The 22,750-nt window shown below is 46.0% G+C and overlaps 1 protein-coding gene across 2 annotated transcripts in view; it reads left to right on the top strand.

Annotated features, from left to right (window-relative positions):
* MIOX (myo-inositol oxygenase) overlaps positions 1–17,199 on the top strand; it is a 72,764-nt gene extending 55,565 nt beyond the window's left edge. The window contains exons 7-9 of one of the 2 annotated variants that reach the window (XM_075342630.1): positions 902–1,014; positions 13,167–13,318; positions 16,859–17,199. In XM_075342630.1, coding sequence (XP_075198745.1) covers positions 902–1,014; positions 13,167–13,318; positions 16,859–16,932 — 339 coding nt within the window. In that variant the 3' untranslated portion in view covers positions 16,933–17,199. The remainder of the gene's footprint in view (positions 1–901; positions 1,015–13,166; positions 13,319–16,858) is intronic. The other variant, XM_075342629.1, reaches the window with a different exon arrangement.
* Positions 17,200–22,750: the final 5,551 nt, after the last annotated feature.

The raw sequence follows: 22,750 nt of genomic DNA on the forward strand, positions 1-22,750 counted from the left end.
GCTCTCCTAGCTACAGTACACATCGGGTTAATTAACACGATGTGTACTGCAGCTACATGTGCAGAGAGCAGCACACACTGCTTAGCGCTGGCTCCCTGCTCTCCTAGCTACAGTACACATCGGGTTAATTACCTGACGTGTACTGCAGCTACATGTGCAGAGAGCAGGATCCGGCACTGGCAGCGTGAGAGCGGCGGAGGCTGGTAACGAAGGTAAATATCGGGTAACCACCTTGGTTACCCGATGTTTACCCTGGTTACAGCTTACCGCAGCTGCCAGATGCCGGCTCCTGCTCCCTGCTCGCTTCATTTCATCGCTCTCTCGCTGTCACACACAGCGATCTGTGCGTCACAGTGGGAGAGCAACAATAAAAAAAACGAACCAGGGCTGTGTGTAACGAGCAGCGATCTCGCAGCAGGGGCCAGATCGCTGCTCAGTGTCACACACAGCGAGATCGCTAATGAGGTCACTGCTGCGTCACAAAAACCGTGACGTAGTAGCGATTTCGGAAGTGATCTCGCTATGTGTGAAGCACCCCTTAGAGAAAATTGGAATCTAATCCCCTTTTCAAAGGAGATGATAAATTAAACATACAACTGTTTTATTCTGCTTTGCAATTACTTTTCCATGGTGTAGTCAGTTTAACTGGTGAAAGTTAAACTTTAAGTATAATCAATGTCCAGCCACACAAGCTCACTGACAGCTGCAGGTTATACTGATCAGTGTGAGATCTCAGCAGTAGCAGGGACACAGAGGAGCTGTCAATTAATCTATGTGTGTGGACAGCACGTTAAAGTTTTTCAGTGGAAAAATGATTGACTGTTTAGGCTGGAATAGTCCTTTTATTTATAATGATCTGATCTGAAAATAATTATTTATAAAAACTATGCCTTTATTTTAGGGTATGTACATGATCAGATTCCATTCATTTTACCCGTGGCACACGGGAGGCGATTATAGACACCTTTGCAATGAGAAGGACCTTAGGATGCTTCCCTGGGTGCAAGAATTCAAGTAAGCACAATATTTGGGGTGTGATCTGGAAGCAATTAGCTTAAAAATATAAGTATATATACAGTATAACTAACAAATCTCGGCACTCTGAAAGAGAAATTTGCAGGTGATTTTAATATGTGACAATCCGAAATTGACAATATATATGATGTTTCGGTCTTTTGACCTTCATCAGATGTCTGTATCTAAATTATAATAAATAAAAACAAAAAGGAAATATATCAAAATCATTAATGTATACATATGACAGATACAATGCAAATTAAGGATTAAACGTGACAAACAACAGAACAATAATATGTCTACTATAATGACCGAGTGGGTGAGTGAGGAGGTGAAGAGGCGAACGAGGAAAGTCGAAAAAAGATATAGTGATGAACGACATCTATAAAAGAGTATAGGTATGGTCATAATGGAGTATTCAAGGATGATGAGCCTAAAACATGGATCACATGTGGAGCATGAAAAGAAATACAGGTAAAATAAAACAATAAATAAAAAACTAATTTGGAAGTTTGCATACAAAAAAAAAAGACTGACGCAAAGCAACCTAAACAGTGTGTAACGGTAGAGGTTGAGAAAAGAACAGAAGACCACAAGAAAGAAGAAAGGGAATGGATTGAGATTAAAAGAATAAATGGAGTCGAGAGATTAGGTAAATCTAAAGAAATGAGTGTGGAAGCCATTTTGTGATTAAGTGGACTCGATGGGGCAGAACGCAGATGAACTGACTGACCTGAGGATTATAAGCTTATATACATGTGCTCATTGAGAGCTAGTGGACGTGTCACTGTATGAAAAGAGAGATGTGACTAAGATATAACAAACTGGAAATAGCATGTGTAGGACAGTGCAACGTGTTGATTGAAGGCTTACTGGATTGTGGAGACTTTGATAAGGGGGTCTGCAGTGAGGAAATGTGGCCATATCACTGTGGTAAGGCAGACAGAAGACCCACTTGTGTAGCCCCTTTAATCCTGTTTTGGCGTTATGTATAAGCTCACATGGGTGTGACCTCATGAGGAAGAGTTTATGGGTAAGTGGAGCAGTGGGGATTGGTTACGGTAGTGCCGCGTTTTGAAATTTGTAATCCTTAATTTGCATTATATCTATCATATGTATACATTAATGCTTTTGATGTATTTACCTTTTTGTTTTTCTTACAATTTACATGCACACATGTATCTCATGAAGGTCAAACGTCACATATATTGTCAATTTCGGATTGTCACACTGATTAAAATCCCCTATAAATTTCTGTTTCTGAGAGTCAAGTTTCATTACTAATATGAATACAGATTGAAACCCTACTTGGGCACCACAGCTCACACACTGGAGTGCCGTGTATGACTTTCCTACTAAGTATATACAGTATAGTTATGGTCAACAGCTTTCGCACTGCTGAATACAAGGTATACCATGTAAAATATGTTTTGAATATAGTATTTAGTGAGTCTGTATGTATATGTATATATATATTGTTAGGGCCAGGTGGACGGGCAGACCCAGGAGGTGGATCCACTGGGCTGAACACCTCACCGAGGGCAAGGTGCCCGGTAGCCGGAGCACTACAGGTAGCAGGACAGTCCATTCAGAGGAGTGTAGAAGTCCCTGGGACCACGGAGTCACTGAAGGTAGTCCGGGTGCCGGAGCTCAGGTTCGGAGGCCGAGATGACGTCAGGCAGAGTCCGGAACCGACGGAGCGAGAAGACGGGTCACCACAGGGATCGGAGATGGTATGAACTTGACGGGATGGCAGACTGTCACCATTCGGGGTTCGGGTATCGTCAGAACCGGTTGGCGAGGCAGGAGCGGCTCTAAGAGAGAGATAGGTAAGTATCCCACAAGACACAGGGAGACCTGACTCCTAGCTTAGCAAAACACGAAGAACAGGCCCCGCCCACTTGGAAAAGATCCCCCTATATACCCTGTACCTGATTCTACAATATCCTGTTTGGAGGACACTGGCCCTTTAAGAGAGGGTCAATGACCGCGCACGCGCCCTAATGCGCATGCGCGAGGCCCGGGTGCCAGAAGCCAGAGCAGGGAGCGGTGAACAGGAGGCAGGAGAGCCGGGCTGAAGCAGAGCTGCCGACGGGCGCCGGGAGCGGGGACCGGGCCGCCTGGGGACCGCAGGTGATGGGGCATGGAGGCTGTGGAGCGGGGGACGCCTGGCAGAGGAGCCGGGGAGCGAGGCAGGGGAGCCGGGGAGCGTGGCAGGGGAGCCGGGGAGCGTGGCAGGGGAGCCGGAGAGCGTGACAGGGGACCCGGGGAGCGTGACAGGGGACCCGGGGAGCGTGACAGTACCCCCTCCCCCACGCCCCCCTCCCCGCAACCGGGACAGGAAGGCACGTATCAGGGGAGTACCCACATTCTCCCGGGGTTCCCAGGACCTATCCTCAGTCCAGAGTCACTCCCAGATGTTTGCAGAGAGCCCTCCAGAAGCGGGAGGTGAACTGAGTTCCTCTGTCGGGCACAATGTGTGATGGAAAGCCATGCAAGCGGAAGATGTGCTGTATGTAGGCATCAGTGAGTTCCTGGGCAGAGGGCAGTCCAGCCATAGGGACAAAATGAGCCATTTTGGAGAACCGATCCACCACGACCCATATGACTGTGTGTCCGGAGGACAAGGGCAAGTCTGTAATAAAGTCCATAGCAATGTGTTGCCACGGAACGGAGGGTATAGGCAGAGGCAGAAGACGACCATATGGCAGGTGTTTGGGCGTCTTGTTCCTGGCACAAGAGGAGCAGGCTGAGACAAAAGCAGCGACGTCCGTGCGAAGGGATGGCCACCAATAGTGACGTACAATTGTACTCCATGTTTTCTTCTGACCAGCATGGCCGGCTATTTTCGAGGCATGGCCCCAGTGCAACACTTTTTGCCTGTCAGTCTCAGAGATATAGGTCTTCCCGGGCGGTATCTGGGCCAGGGTGACAGGGGCCACCGGAATGATTTTACTTGGGCAGATGATGGGCTGGGATGTCTCCTCCTCCTGTTCTATGGGCATGAATGACCTGGACAAGGCATCTGCTCGCACATTCTTGTCCGCGTGTCGAAAATGGAGCTGAAAATCGAACCTGGCAAAGAACAAGGACCACCTGGCTTGCCGTGGGTTCAGTCGCTGAGCGGACCGCAGGTATTCCAGGTTCTTGTGGTCCGTGTAAATGATCACGGGGTACACTGCTCCCTCCAGAAGGTAGCGCCATTCCTCCAGAGCCAGTTTGACTGCCAATAGCTCTCGGTCACCGATGGTGTAGTTGCGTTCAGGCGCTGAGAAGCTCTTGGAGTAGAAACCGCAAGTAACCATCTTCCCGGAGGAGGACTTCTGCATGAGCACTGCTCCGGCTCCCGAGGAGGAGGCATCCACCTCCAAGGTGAACTGTCGGTTTAACTCAGGACGGTGGAGCACAGGGGAAGAAGCAAATTCCTGTTTCAGGGAGCCAAACGCGGCGTCGGCCGCAGGTGACCAGTCCTTTGGATTAGCCCCCTTCTTGGTCAAGGCGGAGAGAGGTGCAGTCAGAGCAGAGAAGTGAGGGATGAACTGACGGTAATAGTTTGCGAATCCCAGAAAGCGTTGGATTGCCTTCAGTCCGGAAGGAGGGGGCCAGTTGAGAATGGAAGAAACCTTCTCCGGGTCCATCTGCAGACCGGTATCGGAGATTACGTAACCCAGGAAGGGAAGAGAAGACTGCTCGAAGACACACTTCTCGTACTTGGCGTACAGACGATTCTCTCTCAGTCTTTGTAGTACCAGCTGCACGTTCTCTCTGTGGGTCTGGAGGTCCGGAGAGAAGACCAGGATATCATCAAGATACACCACCACACAGACGTAGAGAAGGTCCCGGAACACGTCGTTCACCAATTCCTGAAAGACTGCTGGTGCGTTACACAGGCCGAAGGGCATCACACAGTATTCATAGTGCCCATCGCGAGTATTGAATGCGGTCTTCCATTCGTCCTCAGAGCGGATGCGGACCAGGTTGTAGGCACGCCGAAGATCCAACTTGGTAAACACACGAGCTCCTCTAAGCCGATCAAACAATTCGGGGATGAGCGGCAGGGGGTATTTATTTTTCACGGTGATTTGGTTCAATCCCCGGTAGTCAATGCATGGGCGTAGGTCGCCCTCTTTCTTCTTAACGAAGAAGAAGCCTGCTCCCGCAGGAGAGGAGGATCTCTGAATGAATCCCCTTGCCAGGTTCTCCGTGATGTAGGCAGACATGGCCCTTGTTTCAGCAGGAGACAGCGGATATATCCGTCCTCGAGGTGGTGTAGTTCCCGGGAGTAGGTCGATGGCACAGCCATAAGGATGATGTGGCGGAAGTACCTCTGACTCCTTTTTATCAAAGACGTCTGCGAAGGACCAATAGGCCGAGGGCAGTCCCGGTAGGGACTCCGTGACCCGGAGGTCGTCGGATGGGCTGTATAGTCTTCAGACAGTTCTCGTGGCAAGAGGAGCCCCATCGGGTGATTTCACCAGTACCCCAGCTGACTGACGGTTCGTGTGTCCGTAACCAGGGGAGTCCCAGCAGGATTTGATGAGACATGTGTGGGAGGACGTAGAGAGCGATGTTCTCGGTGTGCAGGGCACCGATACGCAGTTCCACCGGCTTGGTGATCCACGAGATGGTGTCAGAGAGGGGTCTCCCATCTACAGAGGCAATCACGAGAGGTTTGTCGAGTGGAGTAACAGGCACCTGGTACTTGTCCACCGTGGCCTGCTGGATGAAATTGCCTGCTGCCCCGGAATCGAGGTACGCCTCGGCCGTGAACCGCGTCTCTCCCGTTGTCACTTGAACAGTCCACGTAACTGGGTCTGAGAGAGTCCCAGCACCTAGGGTGGCCTCTCCTACCAACCCTAGGCTTTGGAGTTTCCCAGCCTCTCTGGACAGGAGCGTAGAAGGTGTGTGCCCTCTCCGCAGTAGAAGCAGAGGCCCTTGGCGAGCCGTTCTGCTAGGCGTTGTTCGGACTGCCGCAAACGGTCAATCTGCATGGGCTCGTGGACAGAGACACCAGACGACGCTGACTGAAGTACGGCGGGCTTCTGCAGAGGAGAGGAATGCCGTATCGGACGTCTCTCACGGGACACCTCTTTGGATCGTTCCTGGAATCTGAGGTCCACGCGGGTGGCTAGTGCGATCAGGGCATCCAGGGTGGAAGGAACATCGCGGCCTGCCAGCTCGTCCTTAATACGGCTGGAGAGTCCTTCCCAGAAGGCGGCGGTGAGGGCTTCATTGTTCCACCCCAATTCTGAGGCCAAAGTGCGGAAGCGGATGGCTTCCCATGACGTAGCCTGAGGAGTGATGAGGCGGATGCGGCGGCACGTCCGGGTACGTCAAAGGTGTTTCTAAATGCCTGCAGGAAGTCCTGGATGTTAGTGGTCACAGGGTCCTCCTTCTCCCACAAGGGGTTCATCCAGGCCAGTGCCTCACCCTCTAGATGGGACATCACAAACGCCACCTTGGCTTGGTCGGAGGCAAACAAGTGCGGAAGCAGCTTGAAATGGAGGGAGCACTGGTTTAGGAATCCTCTGCAGGTCTTGGGATCTCCGGCATATCGGGGTGGAGAGGCCAGGCGGAGTTTAGAAGCTTCCGAGGTAGCCGCCACGGGAACCGTGGCCGTGGACTGTGCAGTAGTAACCTGAGATGCCAGGGACGTGGCAGATGCTTGCAGCGTGTGCAGGCGGGTATCCACCGAGGACATGAAGGCCAGCATGCAGGACTGGGTCTCGCGCTGTCGTACGAGTTCCTGCTGCAGGGTGCCCAGCTGGGCCGCTAGTGCGGGATCCATGGCCTGTTCTTACTGTTAGGGCCAGGTAGACGGGCAGACCCAGGAGGTGGATCCACTGGGCTGAACACCTCACCGAGGGCAAGGTGCCCGGTAGCCGGAGCACTACAGGTAGCAGGACAGTCCGTTCAGAGGAGTGTAGAAGTCCCTGGGACCACGGAGTCACTGAAGGTAGTCCGGGTGACGGAGCTCAGGTTCGGAGGCCGAGATGACGTCAGGCAGAGTCCGGAACCGACGGAGCGAGAAGACGGGTCACCACAGGGATCGGAGATGGTATGAACTTGACGGGATGGCAGACCGTCACCGTTCGGGGTTCGGGTATCGTCAGAACCGGTTGGTGAGGCAGGAGCGGCTCTAGGAGAGAGATAGGTAAGTATCCCACAAGACACAGGGAGACCTGACTCCTAGCTTAGCAAAACACGAAGAACAGGCCCCGCCCACTTGGAAAAGATCCCCCTATATACCCTGTACCTGATTCTACAATATCCTGTTTGGAGGACACTGGCCCTTTAAGAGAGGGTCAATGACCGCGCGCGCGCCCTAATGCGCATGCGCGAGACCCGGGTGCCAGAAGCCAGATCAGGGAGCGGTGAACAGGAGGCAGGAGAGCCGGGCTGAAGCAGAGCTGCCGACGGGCGCCGGGAGCGGGGACCGGGCCGCCTGGGGACCGCAGGTGATGGGGCATGGAGGCTGTGGAGCGGGGGACGCCTGGCAGAGGAGCCGGGGAGCGAGGCAGGGGAGCCGGGGAGCGTGGCAGGGGAGCCGGGGAGCGTGGCAGGGGAGCCGGAGAGCGTGACAGGGGACCCGGGAGCGTGACAGGGGACCCGGGGAGCGTGACATATATATATATATATATATATATATATATATATATATATATATTTTCAGACCCCTTTACATTTTTCACTCTTTGTTTTGATATTCAGACCCTTTGCTCAGACATTCATATTTAAGTCACATGCTGTCCATTTCATTGGGATCCTCCTTGAGATGGTTCTACTCCTTCTTTGGAGTACAGCTTTGTTTGATAGGACTTGGTTTGGAAAGGCACAAACCTGTCTATATAAGACCTCACAGCTCACAGTGCATGTCAGACCAAATGAGAATCATGAGGTCAAAGGAACTGCCCAAGGGGCTCAGAGACAGAATTGTGGCAAGGCACAGCTCTAGCCAATGTTACTTAAGAATTTCTGCAGTACTCAAGGTTCCTAAGAGCAGAGTGACCTCCATAATCCTTAAATGGAAGAAGTTTGGGACCACCAGAATTCTTCCTAGACCTAGCTGTCCACCCAAAATTAACAATCGTGGGAGAAGAACCTTGGTGAGAGAGGTAAAGAAGAACCCAAAGATCACCGTGGCTGAGCTGCAGAGATGCAATAGGGAGATGGAAGAAAGTTACACAAAGTAAACTATCACTGCAGCTCTCCAGCAGTCAGGCCTTTATGGCAGAGTGGCCCAACAGAAGCCTCTTCTCAGTGCAAGACATATGAAAGCCAGTATTGAGTTTTTAAAAAAAACACATGAAGGACTCTCAGACTATGAGAAAAAAGATTCTCTGGTCTGATGAGATGAAGATAGAACTTTTTGGTGATAATTCTAAGTGGTATGTGTGGAAAAAAACAGGTACTGCTCATCACCTGCCCAATACAATCCCAACAGTGAAACATGGTGGTGGCAGCATCATGCTATGGGGGTGTTTTTCAGCTGCAGGGACAGGATGACTGGTTGAAATTGAAGGAAAGATGAATGCGGCCAAGTGCAGAGATATCAAGGAAGAAAACCTCTTCTAGAGTGCTCTGGACCTTAGACTTGGCCGAAGGTTCTCCTTCCAACAAGACAATGACCCTAAGAACACAGCTAAAATTACAAAGGAGTGGCTTCAAAATAACTCTGAGACCATTCTTGACTGGCCCAGCCAGCGCCCTGACCTAAACCCAATTGAGCATCTCTGGAGAGACCTGAAAATGGCTGTCCACCAACGTTCACCATTCAATCTGATGGAACTGGAGTAAACCTGCAAGGAAGAATGGCAGGGAATCCCCAAATCCAGGTTTGAAAAACTTGTTGCATCATTCCCGAGAAGACTCATGGCTGTACTAGCTCAAAAGGGTGTTTCTATTCAATACTGAACAAAGGGTCTGAACCATCTCAAGGAGGATCACAAGGAAATGAACATGTGACTTAAATATGAGTGTCTGAGCAAAGGGTCTGAATACTTATGACCATGTGATATTTCAGTTTTTCTTGTTTAATAAATTTGCAAAAATTTCTACATTCCTGGGTTTTTCTTTTCTGTCAAGATTGGGTGCAGAGTGTACATTAATGAGAAAAAGAATGAAATTGTTTAGATTTACCAAACGCTGCAATGAAACAAAGAGTGAAAAATTTAAAGGGGTTTGAATACTTTCCGTACCCACTGTATATATGCATATATGTGTGTATATATATATATATATACAGTTAGGTCCAGAAATATTTGAACAGTGACACAATTTTCGCGTGTTGGGCTCTGCATGCCACCACATTGGATTTGAAATGAAATCTCGACAACAGAATTCAAGTGCAGATTGTAACGTTTAATTTGAAGGTTTGAACAAAAGTATCTGATAGAAATTGTAGGAATTGTACACATTTCTTTACAAACACTCCACATTTTAGGAGGTTAAAAGTAATTGGACAAATAAACCAAACCCAAACAAAATATTTTTATTTTCAATATTTTGTTGCGAATCCTTTGGAGGCAATCACTGCCTTAAGTCTGGAACCCATGGACATCACCAAACGCTGGGTTTCCTCCTTCTTAATGCTTTGCCAGGCCTTTACAGCCGCAGCCTTCAGGTCTTGCTTGTTTGTGGGTCTTTCCGTCTTAAGTCTGGATTTGAGCAAGTGAAATGCATGTTCAATTGGGTTAAGATCTGGTGATTGACTTGGCCATTGCAGAATGTTCCACTTTTTTGCACTCATGAACTCCTGGGTAGCTTTGGCTGTATGCTTGGGGTCATTGTCCATCTGTACTATGAAGCGCCGTCCGATCAACTTTGCGGCATTTGGCTGAATCTGGGCTGAAAGTATATCCCGGTACACTTCAGAATTCATCCGGCTACTCTTGTCTGCTGTTATGTCATCAATAAACACAAGTGACCCAGTGCCATTGAAAGCCATGCATGCCCATGCCATCACGTTGCCTCCACCATGTTTTACAGAGGATGTGGTGTGCCTTGGATCATGTGCTGTTCCCTTTCTTCTCCAAACTTTTTTCTTCCCATCATTCTGGTACAGGTTGATCTTTGTCTCATCTGTCCATAGAATACTTTTCCAGAACTGAGCTGGCTTCATGAGGTGTTTTTCAGCAAATTTAACTCTGGCCTGTCTATTTTTGGAATTGATGAATAGTTTGCATCTAGATTTGAACCCTTTGTATTTACTTTCATGGAGTCTTCTCTTTACTGTTGACTTAGAGACAGATACACCTACTTCACTGAGAGTGTTCTGGACTTCAGTTGATGTTGTGAACGGGTTCTTCTTCACCAAAGAAAGTATGCGGCGATCATCCACCACTGTTGTCATCCGTGGACGCCCAGGCCTTTTTGAGTTCCCAAGCTCACCAGTCAATTCCTTTTTTCTCAGAATGTACCCGACTGTTGATTTTGCTACTCCAAGCATGTCTGCTATCTCTCTGATGGATTTTTTCTTTTTTTTCAGCCTCAGGATGTTTTGCTTCACCTCAATTGAGAGTTCCTTAGACCGCATGTTGTCTGGTCACAGCAACAGCTTCCAAATGCAAAATCACACACCTGTAATCAACCCCAGACCTTTTAACTACTTCATTGATTACAGGTTAACGAGGGAGACGCCTTCAGAGTTAATTGCAGCCCTTAGAGTCCATTGTCCAATTACTTTTGGTCCCTTGAAAAAGAGGAGGCTATGCATTACAGAGCTATGATTCCTAAACCTTTTCTCCGATTTGGATGTGAAAACTCTCATATTGCAGCTGGGAGTGTGCACTTTCAGCCCATATTATATATATAATTGTATTTCTGAACATGTTTTTGTAAACAGCTAAAATAACAAAACTTGTGTCAATGTCCAAATATTTCTGGACCTAACTGTATATATATATATATGATAGTTGTTGGCGTCCTTGAAATTATTCCAGAAAATGATGTAATTGTTCCAGAAAATTATTGAAATGATTGAAATTACAAATTTTGTTAAATACATGTTTATATCCTTTGTGTGTTTTCGAGCAACGCAAAAAAAAAAAAAGAGTAGAAAAAGGCAAATTGGACTTAATTTCACACAAAAATGGGCAGGACAACACTGTTGGCATATTAATATTTGGTTACATACCCTTTGGCATAAATTACTTCAATCAATCAATCAATCAATCAATCAATCACTCCTTATACCCATCAACAAGCTTCTTACACCACTAAACTGGAATTTTGGTCCAGTCATCTTTTGTAAACTGCTCCTGGTCTCTCATATTTGAAGAATGCCTTCTCCCAAGAGCAATTTTAATATCTCTCCAAAGGTGTTCAGTGGATTTAGATCCAGACTCATTACTGGCCACTTTAGAACTTTCCAGTGCTTTGTTTCCATCAATTTCTGAGTGCTTCTTGAAGTATGTTTAGGGTCATTGTCCTGCTGGAAGACCCATGACCTAGGACACAGACCCAGCTTTCTGACACTGGGCACTACATTGCAACCCAAAAGACACTTTCCCAGAAGGATTTTGGCTTACTCATGTACATTGTGACAAACTGCAGTCTAGCTTTTCTATGTTTCTGTGTCAGCTGTAACTCCTGTGATAGCATTCAAATGTCGACGAATAGTTTGTGCTGATACTGATACACCCTGAGCCTGCAGGGCAGCTTGAATTTCTTTGAAACTTAAAATCCATCATCCAGACTATCCTGCGTTGCAACGTTTCATCAATTTTTCTCTGAAATACACATACAAGGAGATTAGCTATCTACAGTGCTATGGATTGTAAACTTCTTGAATATGTTCTGCACCGTAGACAAAGGAACATCAAGATCTCCAGAGATTGTTGATATTTTTCAACAATTTTGGTTCACAAGGCCTTAGATAGTTCTTTTCTCCTCTTTCTGTTCTCCATGCTTAGTGTGGCACACACAGACACTACAAATGAGTAGTTTGGGTTCACTGGTTTCGGCCACTCTTTAGTTAAAAGTTTGGTTTGAGACCCAGACTTTCACCCAAACCCATATACAGTAAGTCAATGGGGACAAAAACGTCTGTGCTGTAAAATGGCTGCAAAATGGTCATAGGAAGAGCTAGGGGGCTGCAAAAGGAAGCAGAATGGAATACGAGCAGGAAAATTGTCTTGAAAACATATGGATAGGGAGTAATTAAAAAAATTACATGGGTACCCTCTATTTTTAGTAACCAGCGCAGGTAAAGCAGACAGCTCTTGGCTGGAACTGCCTATCTGCTTTGCCCTGTTTGGTTATCAAGAATAGAGGGGATCCCACAATATTTTTATTTTTAAATTATTTAAATAACTAATTTTAAAAAACAGCATGAGGTCCCACCTATTTTTGATAACCAGCCAAGATAAAGCAGATATTTGGGGGCTGGTATCAGGCTGGGGAGGCCCATGGTTATTTGGCTCTCCCAGCCTAAAAATAGCAGCCCGCAGCCACCCAAGAAGTGGCGCAGCTCTTGCCGATTACCGTTTGTGTTTGCATTCAGGGTTGATGTCAGCTGTGAATTGACAGCTGGCATCAAGTCCATAGGTTAGTAATAGGGACACATCTATCAGACATCTCTCTCTCTCTCCCTCAGCATAAATGAGTATGCCTCACCAGATTTGTCAGAAAAACGTTAGTTTCCTTTCAGGATCGACATTTTCTATTCGAAACTATAATATAAAATACTTCCACAAATGTGAAAAATAAAATTTGAGATTTGTTACTTTTCACTCCCAAAAAAGTACCGTATTTTTCGCTTTATAAGACGCACTTTTGTTCCCCCAAATTTTGGGGGAAAGTAGGGGGTGCGTCTTATAATCCGAATATACGGGGGGGGGTGTATATATATATATATACACACACTACAGGGTCCAGGGGAGGTGCGGGCAGCTCTGGAGCTCTGCTGGGGGACTTGTGAAAGCTGGGAGCAGCAGACTTTAATCTCCTGCACCCGCTCATATAATATGCACAGCTGCTGTCCACCACCATGGTGCTGAAAGTGCACCGCGGCGATAGGCTGGGGCAGCAGTGTATATTATATCTGCCTGCCCCTTCTTTGATTGCACATGCCCCCTCCCCCGTGTTAGCTATGTCCCCTATGCTGCTGCAAACAGTAAAATAATAAACTTTTTACTCACCTCCTCCAGCGTGTCTGCCAGGCCTCCCTCCTGCTGCTGTGATAAGGCACAAGAGATTTCACTCTGCCGTGCCGATCACATGACCGGCCGAGAACCAGGAAATGCAGGAGGCTGGAGATCAACCCCGAGGAGGGGACACAGACAGGACAATGCTGGAGAAGGTAAGGAAAGTTTATTTTCCTAAAAGCAGCAGCATGGGGCGATATATAACACAGGGAGCTGTGTGCCAGCAATAGTGGGCCATGTGCCGCTACATGGGGCCGTGTGCCGCCACATGGGGCCATGTGCCAGCAATAGTGGGCCGTGTGCCGCCACATGGGGCCATGTGCCAGCAATAGTGGGCTGTGTGCAGCCACATGGGGCCGGGTGCCGCCACATGGGGCCGGGTGCCGCCACATGGGGCCGGGTGCCGCCACATGGGGCTATGTGCCAGCAATAGTGGGCTGTGTGCAGCCACATGGGGCCGTGTGCCGCCACATGGGGCCATGTGCCAGCAATAGTGGGCCGTGTGCAGCCACATGGGGCCGTGTGCAGCCACATGGGGCCGTGTGCAGCCACATGGGGCCATGTGCCAGCAATAGTGGGCCGTGTGCAGCCACATGAGGCCATGTGCCAGCAATAGTGGGCCATGTGCCGCCACATGGGGCCGTGTGCCGCCACATGGGGCCGTATGCCGCCACATGGGGCCATGTGCCAGCAATAGTGTGCCGTGTGCAGCCACATGGGGCCGTGTGCAGCCACATGGGGCCGTGTGCAGCCACATGGGGCCGTGTGCAGCCACATGGGGCCGTGTGCAGCCACATGGGGCCGTGTGCCGCCACATGGGGCCGTGTGCCGCCACAGTGGGCCGTGTGCCGCCACAGTGGGCCGTGTGCCGCCACAGTGGGCCGTGTGCCGCCACAGTGGGCCGTGTGCCAGCCACAGTGGGCCGTGTGCCAGCCACAGTGGGCCGTGTGCCAGCCACAGTGGGCCGTGTGCCAGCCACAGTGGGCTGTGTGCCAGCCATAGAGGATGTGTGCCAGGCATAGGGGACATGTGGCATCACTGGGCCATATCCAGATTCAGAGGGCTAATTTTAGGATGGGGGGGGCTATGAGGGACATATACCCTATATGATTTGTCAGACGGACACTGGCATTATAAGACGGACCCCATTTATTAAAAAATTCTCTATTCCTTCACCAAATTTGGGGGTGCGTCTTATAATCAGGTGCGTCTTATAAAGCGAAAAATAATTTTCCTAACAAATTCAGTCAAGACCATGTTTGAAAGAATGTAGACCCCAATGAAAGTTTTGGAAGTAAAGACAACGTTTAGACTACAAAATGCTAATTACCAAAAAAAAAATGCAACCACACGTAAGTAAAATTATTTATTAACCAGGTTTTTGGCAGACAGTACTATAAAGGAGCTTTACTTAACGCTTACCCATCGTTTTAATTTTTTATTCCTTAAATCAATACTACACATCAAAATAAGCAACTTTGTAATATATCTTATCAGACTTATTATCAAAATTCTCAATTCTGAGGTAAAATCTGTATTCAGTGAACAATTTCCCATGACTGAGATAGGAGATGGCAGATGTTACTGATGAGATTCTATGTAGATAGAGGGGTGAGGAAGGGGTGGAGCTCTGCCTCTAGCTTCTCCCTCTTCCTCACCCTCTCGTTGTTATAGAATCTCACCAGTAACAACCACAATCTCCTATCTCAGTAATGGGAAAGACTTCACTGAATACAGATTTTACCTTAAAACTGAGAATTTTGATAATGACTGATCAATTCTGGGAGAGAAAAAAGGAAATTTGTCTGATAAAATATATTACAAAGTTACTTACTTTTATTTGTACTATTGAATTATGAAATAAAAATTAAATTAACGGTTACACTTTAACAAAGGAAATCCCTTCCTATTTAAAGGCAACCTGTCACCAAATTTGGGCCTTCTAACCTAAAACTAGGACCTTAAGCAGCGCCTATGCTGCATACCATGAAGGTGCACGTTATCCCTTGACCCACGCTGTAGTCTCCATAAATACCTTTATAAAATAAATTATCCGGTCCAGTCCGATGGGCATCCTAATCTGCGTCTCCTGTTCCTCCTTTCGCCTTGGACACATCCATGTAGGGGGGCAAAATCTCCATATTCCCAGCTCGCACAGGCGCACTTCGCTCTGCGCTTTAGCAGGCAGAGCTGAAAACAGAGATTCCTGCGTGAACCAGCAAGTTCTCTGCCTAGGCGTGAGATTTTTCCCGATGATGTAAATGAAGCAAGTGACGTCATCCACACCGCCGGGCAAAATCTCACGCCTGCACAGAGAACTCGCCGGTTCACGCAGATATCTATGTTTTCAGCTCTGCTCGCAAAAGGACAGAGCAAAGTACGTCTGCGCAAGATGGGAAAATGTTTGCACAAGCAAAAGAGTTTTTGCCAGCCTACATGGATGGCGTCTGAGGCGTGATCCACATCAATCAGCACAGAAGCAGGAACAAAAGGAGGGACAGGATGCACAGATTAGGATGCCCATTGGACCATATCGGATAATTTACATACCGGGCGGGAGATTTTATAAAGGTATTTTTGGGGACTACCGGGGGGGTCAAGGGGTAACGTGCACCTTCATGGAATGCAGCACAGATGCTGCTTAGGGTGCTAGCTTTTGTTTAGAAGGCCAAAATCTGGTGACAGGTTCCCTTTAATGCTGTCACCAATGGCACCAAATCGAACAAAATATCCCAAGGACCGAGAAAGAGAAAATAATTTCGTTACACAAAAAAGGTGAAGGCTACAAGAAGATCAGCAAAGCTTTACTTATTAGTAAGAATACTGTAAGTGATACAAAATTGTAACAGATATAACCGCAGCCATCTCACAGATACGTCCAAGGCGACAACGAAACCTAATACTTAAACAGGAGCTTCTTCTGATGAGAGGGTTGAAGAAAATTGACTGCGTTACTGCAGTTAGATAACGAGGAAAAAAGCCAAACTTGCATGAGAATTGCCTGTGCCATAATACAGAGTACACTGCAGAGGAATGCCATGCATGGGTGTCACTACGAAGGAAGCCTCTCATAAAGGTTTCTGCATGTACAATAAATGCTATTAAATTTTCTAACAATATAAAGTTGCTACATTTACACTGAATTCTGAAGATATTGACCTTTTTTAATTATAAAGAATCAGGATTGCCAATAATATTGACCACAGCTAGATTTATTTGAAATAATAATAATACTAATAATATTATAAGTGAAGAAGAACTAAGATATACACCTAAGGAGAGGAGGAGAATACATCCACCGAAAGGTCACTAAATACAAAATAATAAAAATTGATTTCAGCATGAGCTGTAAGTAGAAAATCTCCATGCCGTGAGCTCCATCTAGCGGCCACTGCAGCTAAATTTTACATTGAATGGTTTTGTGATCACAAACAGTAGATTTGAAGCCCAGTATGAGATTAGCGCATGCATATACAAGATTAATATATACATATTTTCTTTATTGGTTACTGCCTGCGTCTCACTAATGTTGCCTTATGGACATTTTTAAAGAGAGAACATCAGTGGTATTGCTCGGGTACACGCCAAGCACACAGAATATCACATACATAGCATAAACCAGCCTAAAGATTTTAATATCAAATTTGTCTTCCATTGTTTCTAAGTATATTTCTTTTCTCCATATTCTTCCATAGTAAGTTTGATCTCTACACCAAAACTGAAGATTTGCCTGACGTGGAGAATCTCCGACCATATTACCAGGGTCTAATAGACAAGTATTGTCCTAGGGTGTTATGTTGGTGACTTTATGCTTCCCTATGCATTTCTTAATCCTGTAATTCTTGTACCACTTTGTTGTTTGTGTTTTTTTGCTATTTTTGTCAGATATTATATTTGTGTGTATGGAAAATGTATCTAAAGTAAAGTGTTTGATGCAGCATTTTCATGTGTAGTAGAGAACATGTTTTACAAAACCATCTTTTCATTTAGAAATAAAGCTTATACCACTGCACTAACCTAGTAATGGAGTGAAAAAAACTTGTGCAATATTTGTATACATATATGAAGATACAGTATTGTAATTCATTTCTGTTGTTTCTCCAATGGATCTAAAGTTAAAAATGAAGGAATTTTGCAAAGTGGTAATTAACAGAAATTGTACCACTTTGTGATCTGGTACCAATCATGTGTACCAGAAGTGTGACATGATTCTGCTCCAATTAAAAGGCTTATGGAACAACTGGTAAAGGGAGACAACCCCTTTAAATATATTTTTTTACAAAAGCCACCTATATTGAAAAATGTAACAAGGTTGTTGCATTGAATGATTTTAGTGTTAAAACACACTCAGGCCCCAATTCACAATTGTATTTGTGCCCATTTTTTGTGTTTTGTGCCATGTTTTTCCTTTCACTCTAAATTCATTTTATGTGCTCTTTATTGTCCTGTTTGTTTGTTTTCTGCTTTGTGGTAAAAGTCTAGGAATTCCAGACATTTTAGCCTGGATTATCAATTGTGACTTTTTAAAAAGTAGCGTAATTTCTGTCCAGTGCTATCCTTGTATATTTTTGAGTACGCCAGCATTTTGGCATAACTTTTGCAACTTTTTGCACCAAGAAGCGACTTTCAGTTAGAAAATTCACAAAAACAGTTCTAGACAAGTAAAAAGCCCATTTTTTTTACTTGGTTCCAAATTCATGAACCACATGCGCTACTGTTATGAATTTGGCACTAAAAAACAGTAACTAATACCTCAAATCAATATCATAACTCCACTCACTGGTTCAAACCAATGATCAGGATTGTTGGTCGGATTCCCTCTTGTTTGGACCACAGCCTGTTTTGTGTTGTTCCAACTACTGAACGATTTCTTGTTTTTCTTTCTAATGCCCTATTTCACTTCTATTCTGCTGTGTGCTCTTTTTCGTTTGGTTTGCCCAATCACATTTTGGGAGGTTCTATTTATACTTATTCTACACACATCTCAATTCTAGTTATATTTCTGAATGTATAGTTGTCTGGAATCCTAGTTCCTCCATTAGGCTGGAAACACATCTATACAAGTAAAATCGGTCCGACTGGGCTAAAAAAAACTCGGCTGATTTTAGTTCACGTTAGGTCCGAGTGCAACGCAAGTGCGATGCTTTTTCTAAATAAATTAATGATTTTACTAGCGTGTGTAATGCGTGTGTAATGCGTATTTTTTACTATGTCATCTGCCATTCAGCTCTGCTACATGGCCGCTGACAGCAGACACAGACAGCCATGTAGCAGAGCTGAATGGCAGATGACAGCAGACACCGACAGAGCCGCACGATCAGAATGAACTTGGGTTAACTTCACCCGACTTCATTGTCATGCCGCGGCTCTGTCTGTGCCACGTCCTGATTAGCGGTCACCCGTGAAGGACTCACCGGTGACCGCTAATCCCCTGAGTGACTGAAGTTAGCAGCCCTCTCTCATACTCACCGATCCCCGGCACGGCGCTCCACGGCATTCACACTGCTCCGGCGGCTTTTACTATTTTGAAAAAGCCGGCCGCTCATTAAACAATCTCGTATTCCCTTCTTTCCCCGCCCACAGGTGCCTATGATTGGTTGCAGTGAGACACGCCCCCACGCTGAGTGACAGGTGTCTCACTGCACCCAATCACAGCAGCCGGTGGGCGTGTCTATACTGTGCAATGAAATAAATAATTAAATAATTAAAAAAACGGCGTGCGGTCCCCCCCCCCAATTTTAAAACCAGCCAGATAAAGCCATATGGCTGAAGGCTGGTATTCTCAGGATGGGGAGCGCCACGTTATGGTGAGCCCCCCAGCCTAACAATATCAGTCAGCAGCCGCCCAGAATTGTCGCATACATTAGATGCGACAGTTCTGGGACTGTACCCGGCTCTTCCCTATTTGCCCTGGTGCGTTGGCAAATCGGGGTAATAAGGAGTTAATGGCAGCCCATAGCTGCCACTAAATCCTAGATTAATCATGTCAGGCATCTCCACGAGATACCTTCCATGATTAATCTGTAAGTTACAGTAAATAAACACACACACCTGAAAAAAATCCTTTATTAGAAATAAAAAACACTAACAAATTCCCTGGTTCACCAATTTAATAAGCCCCAAAAAGCCCTCCATGTCCGGCGTAATCCAGGATGGTCCAGCGTCGCTTCCAGCTCTGCTGCATGAAGGTGACCGGAGCTGCAGAAGACACCGCCGCTCCTGTCAGCTCCATGCAGCAACTGAAGACAGCCGCGCGATCAGCTGAGCTGTAACTGAGGTTACACGCTGTCACTGGATACAGCGGTGGCCGTGGGTAACCTCAGTGACAGCTCAGCTGATCGCGCTACTAACCTCAGTTGCTGCGTGGAGCTGACAGGAGCGGCGGTGTCTGCTGCAGCTCCGGTCACCTTCATGCAGCAGAGCTGGAAGCGACGCTGGACCATCCTGGATTACGCCGGACATGGAGGGCTTTTTAGGGCTTATTAAATTGGTGAACCAGGGAATTTGTTAGTGTTTTTTATTTCTAATAAAGGTGATGCACCTCCGGCTGCATTAGCGATGCCGTTGCGTGTGACACCTATGAGCGATTTTGCATCATCGCAAAAACGTGCAAAATCGCTCATCGGTGACATGGGGGTCCATTCTCAAAAATCGTTACTGCAGCAGTAACGACGTTGTTCCTCGTTCCTGCAGCAGCACACATCGCTCCGTGTGACACTGCAGGAACGAGGAACCTCTCTTTACCTGCCTCCCGGCCGCTATGCGGAAGGAAGGAGGTGGGCGGGATGTTACGTCCCGCTCATCTCCGCCCCTCTGCTTCTATTGGGCGGCGGTTCAGTGACGCACCTGTGACGTCGCTGTGACGCTGAACGAATCGCCCCCGTCGCCGGGCAGGTAAGTAGTGTGACGGGTCTGGGCGATGTTGTGCGGCATGGGCAGCGATTTGCCGGTGTCGCACAACAGATGGGGGCGGGTGACGCTAGCGATATCGGTACCAATATCGCAGCGTGTAAAGCGGCCTTTAGTCTTAAAAACAATATTGATGGGAACCTGTCACGTCTAGAAGCACTATTTATTATGGGGAGATAAGGTATGCACACCAGTGACTATGTAAGGGGAATACATGAAATAGCAGAAACTGCTGTGTGAATACTGACTTGAAAAATCCAATAGCTATATGCAAGAGTGAAAATGTGAAAAATGGAATCTGCATTACTGCCATGAACATATGAATCAGGAGAAATTTAGCTACTGAATTGATCAATGAAATAGAGCCCCAACACTACGCCAAAGTATTTCTCTACGTTGGGGTCCCTAGCTTGTGTGTGTCCTCTCATGCAGTTAAAAAACTTACCGTGTGTGGGAAGCTGAGACCCAGGCTATTTATGCGTATGATATGGATTGGCAATAGGTGTGGTTGGGGAGGGTTCACAAACGAAAAACAACTAACAAATAAGGAATAACGTTTGGAACACCATTCTAAGTCTGAACTGGGTGCAAAAACCTAAAAAAAACTGTGACGTCGTTGTGACGCTGAACGAACCGCCTCCTTAGAAAGGAGGCGGTTTGCCGGTCACAGCGACGTCGCCGAGCAGGTAAGTAGTGTGACGGGTCTGGGCGATGTTGTGCGGCACGGGCAGCGATTTGCCGGTGTCGCACAACAGATGGGGGCGGGTGACGCTAGTGATATCGGTACCAATATCGCAGCGTGTAAAGCGGCCTTTAGTCTTAAAAACAATATTGATGGGAACCTGTCACGTCTAGAAGCACTATTTAACTGCAATAAGAATAATAATCTGCAGGTAAATTGCCTTTATATTGTGCCTCGAGGCTTACTGGAGCAGTGGCTACAGGGAGAAAATTAAATTATATTTTCACTGCAGCCAATCGCTTCTAATCATCGGGGAGGTGCAGGGAGCTGTTTACAGTTACCTCTCACTCCTTGTCAATCACTCCTTTGCACTTTCATTGATAGTCTGCTTGTGCACACACAGCAGACTGTCAATCAAAGTGCTGTGGTGAGATTACAGCATGCTCTCTATGTAGTGAGGGGCGATTGTAAGCTCCTTGCACTGCAAGTGAGCGGCTTCAGGAAGAAAATAACTTTCTTTTTTCCCTGTAGCTGTTGTTCCATAAGGCCTGTAAGACAGGTATAAAGGTCGATTTACCTGCAAATAACCACTATATCGACAGGTAAATAGTATTTTTTGGAGGTGACTAGTTTCTTTTAAAGTTAATATTATACCAAAATTAATGCTATAATTAATAACATTAATTGTGTTTATAAATAATAACATTTAACAAAAAATCCCATTCTGTTCTAAATATCAGGCCCAGCCTAGCTGATAAGACATGCTCATGAGTATGTATGAAGGTAGTTTTCATCCAGCAAGATAAACAGAGTGGTGTTTGAGTTTACATTTCCTACACAAACTGGAAAAGATTAGTTTAGTTACATTGTAAGTGAACTTTTCATTCTTCAATTTAACTCTAACAAGGCATATCATCACTAAATGGAGCAAGTTTATTTTTTCAGGATAGATTCATTCAATGTAGTGCTTGATGCACCTGCTTTGGGCTGCGTTCATACCAGTGTTATGAATTGTGAATTTTTTTGTTTTGTATTAGAGAAAAATAGTGTTTATACCAGGGCCTCATCTGTCACGTGATGGACATCAAACACCAGATGACATGATCTATTCCCGGAATTTTTATTTTTTACTTTTTTATGCGTATTCATTGATTTTTCTTGAATGTTGTACCTTGCAAGATCATTCTAACAATTTAACACAATGGTGTGAACCGCATTTAAGTTTGCCAAAGCAGCTTTGATAAACCTACAGTTAGGTCCAGAAATATTTGGACAGTGACACAAGTTTTGTTATTTTAGCTGTTTACAAAAACATGTTCAGAAATACAATTATATATATATAATATGGGCTGAAAGTGCACACTCCCAGCTGCAATATTAGAGTTTTCACATCCAAATCGGAGAAAGGGTTTAGGAATCATAGCTCTGTAATGCATAGCCTCCTCTTTTTCGTTTAATATTTCTTTATTGTTTTCAAGAAAAATTATATAACAAAGCATGAATATAGATAATTTTGTAGTGCCCGGTTTTACAGAATATGGAAAAGTTGCAGTTTGGTCTGGGCATTTAAATCTTATACAGCATATACTACAGTGAACTTTATCGTAGGTCTTACAAGAAAAATTCTTCATAACATCCTTAATGACATCTTATCCCAAGTATATATCAATCATTTATCTTTTGTTCTATTTAATATGTAGATGCCAATATCATTCTGTATAATCTTGCCATATATTTCAACAAGTAAACCTATGTACACTAATTAGATAAGCAAGAGAAGGAAAAGAGGGGAAAGAAAGAAAAGCAAGGGATGAAAGGAGAAGAAGAGGGAGAAAGAGAAGAGAAAGAAGGAAAACACGAGAAAGAGAGAAGGGGAGATTCTGTAGGGTTCTGTGACGTCGCACCACACCACCCTCCCATCAGGAGGGCCACTTTGCCCCGCCAAACATCAGTGTGGCAGCGTGCCCGTGTGTAACCAGGATTGGAATTGTTGTGT

This window comes from Anomaloglossus baeobatrachus, chromosome 4, assembly GCF_048569485.1.
Source record: "Anomaloglossus baeobatrachus isolate aAnoBae1 chromosome 4, aAnoBae1.hap1, whole genome shotgun sequence".
Taxonomy (NCBI): domain Eukaryota; kingdom Metazoa; phylum Chordata; class Amphibia; order Anura; family Aromobatidae; genus Anomaloglossus; species Anomaloglossus baeobatrachus.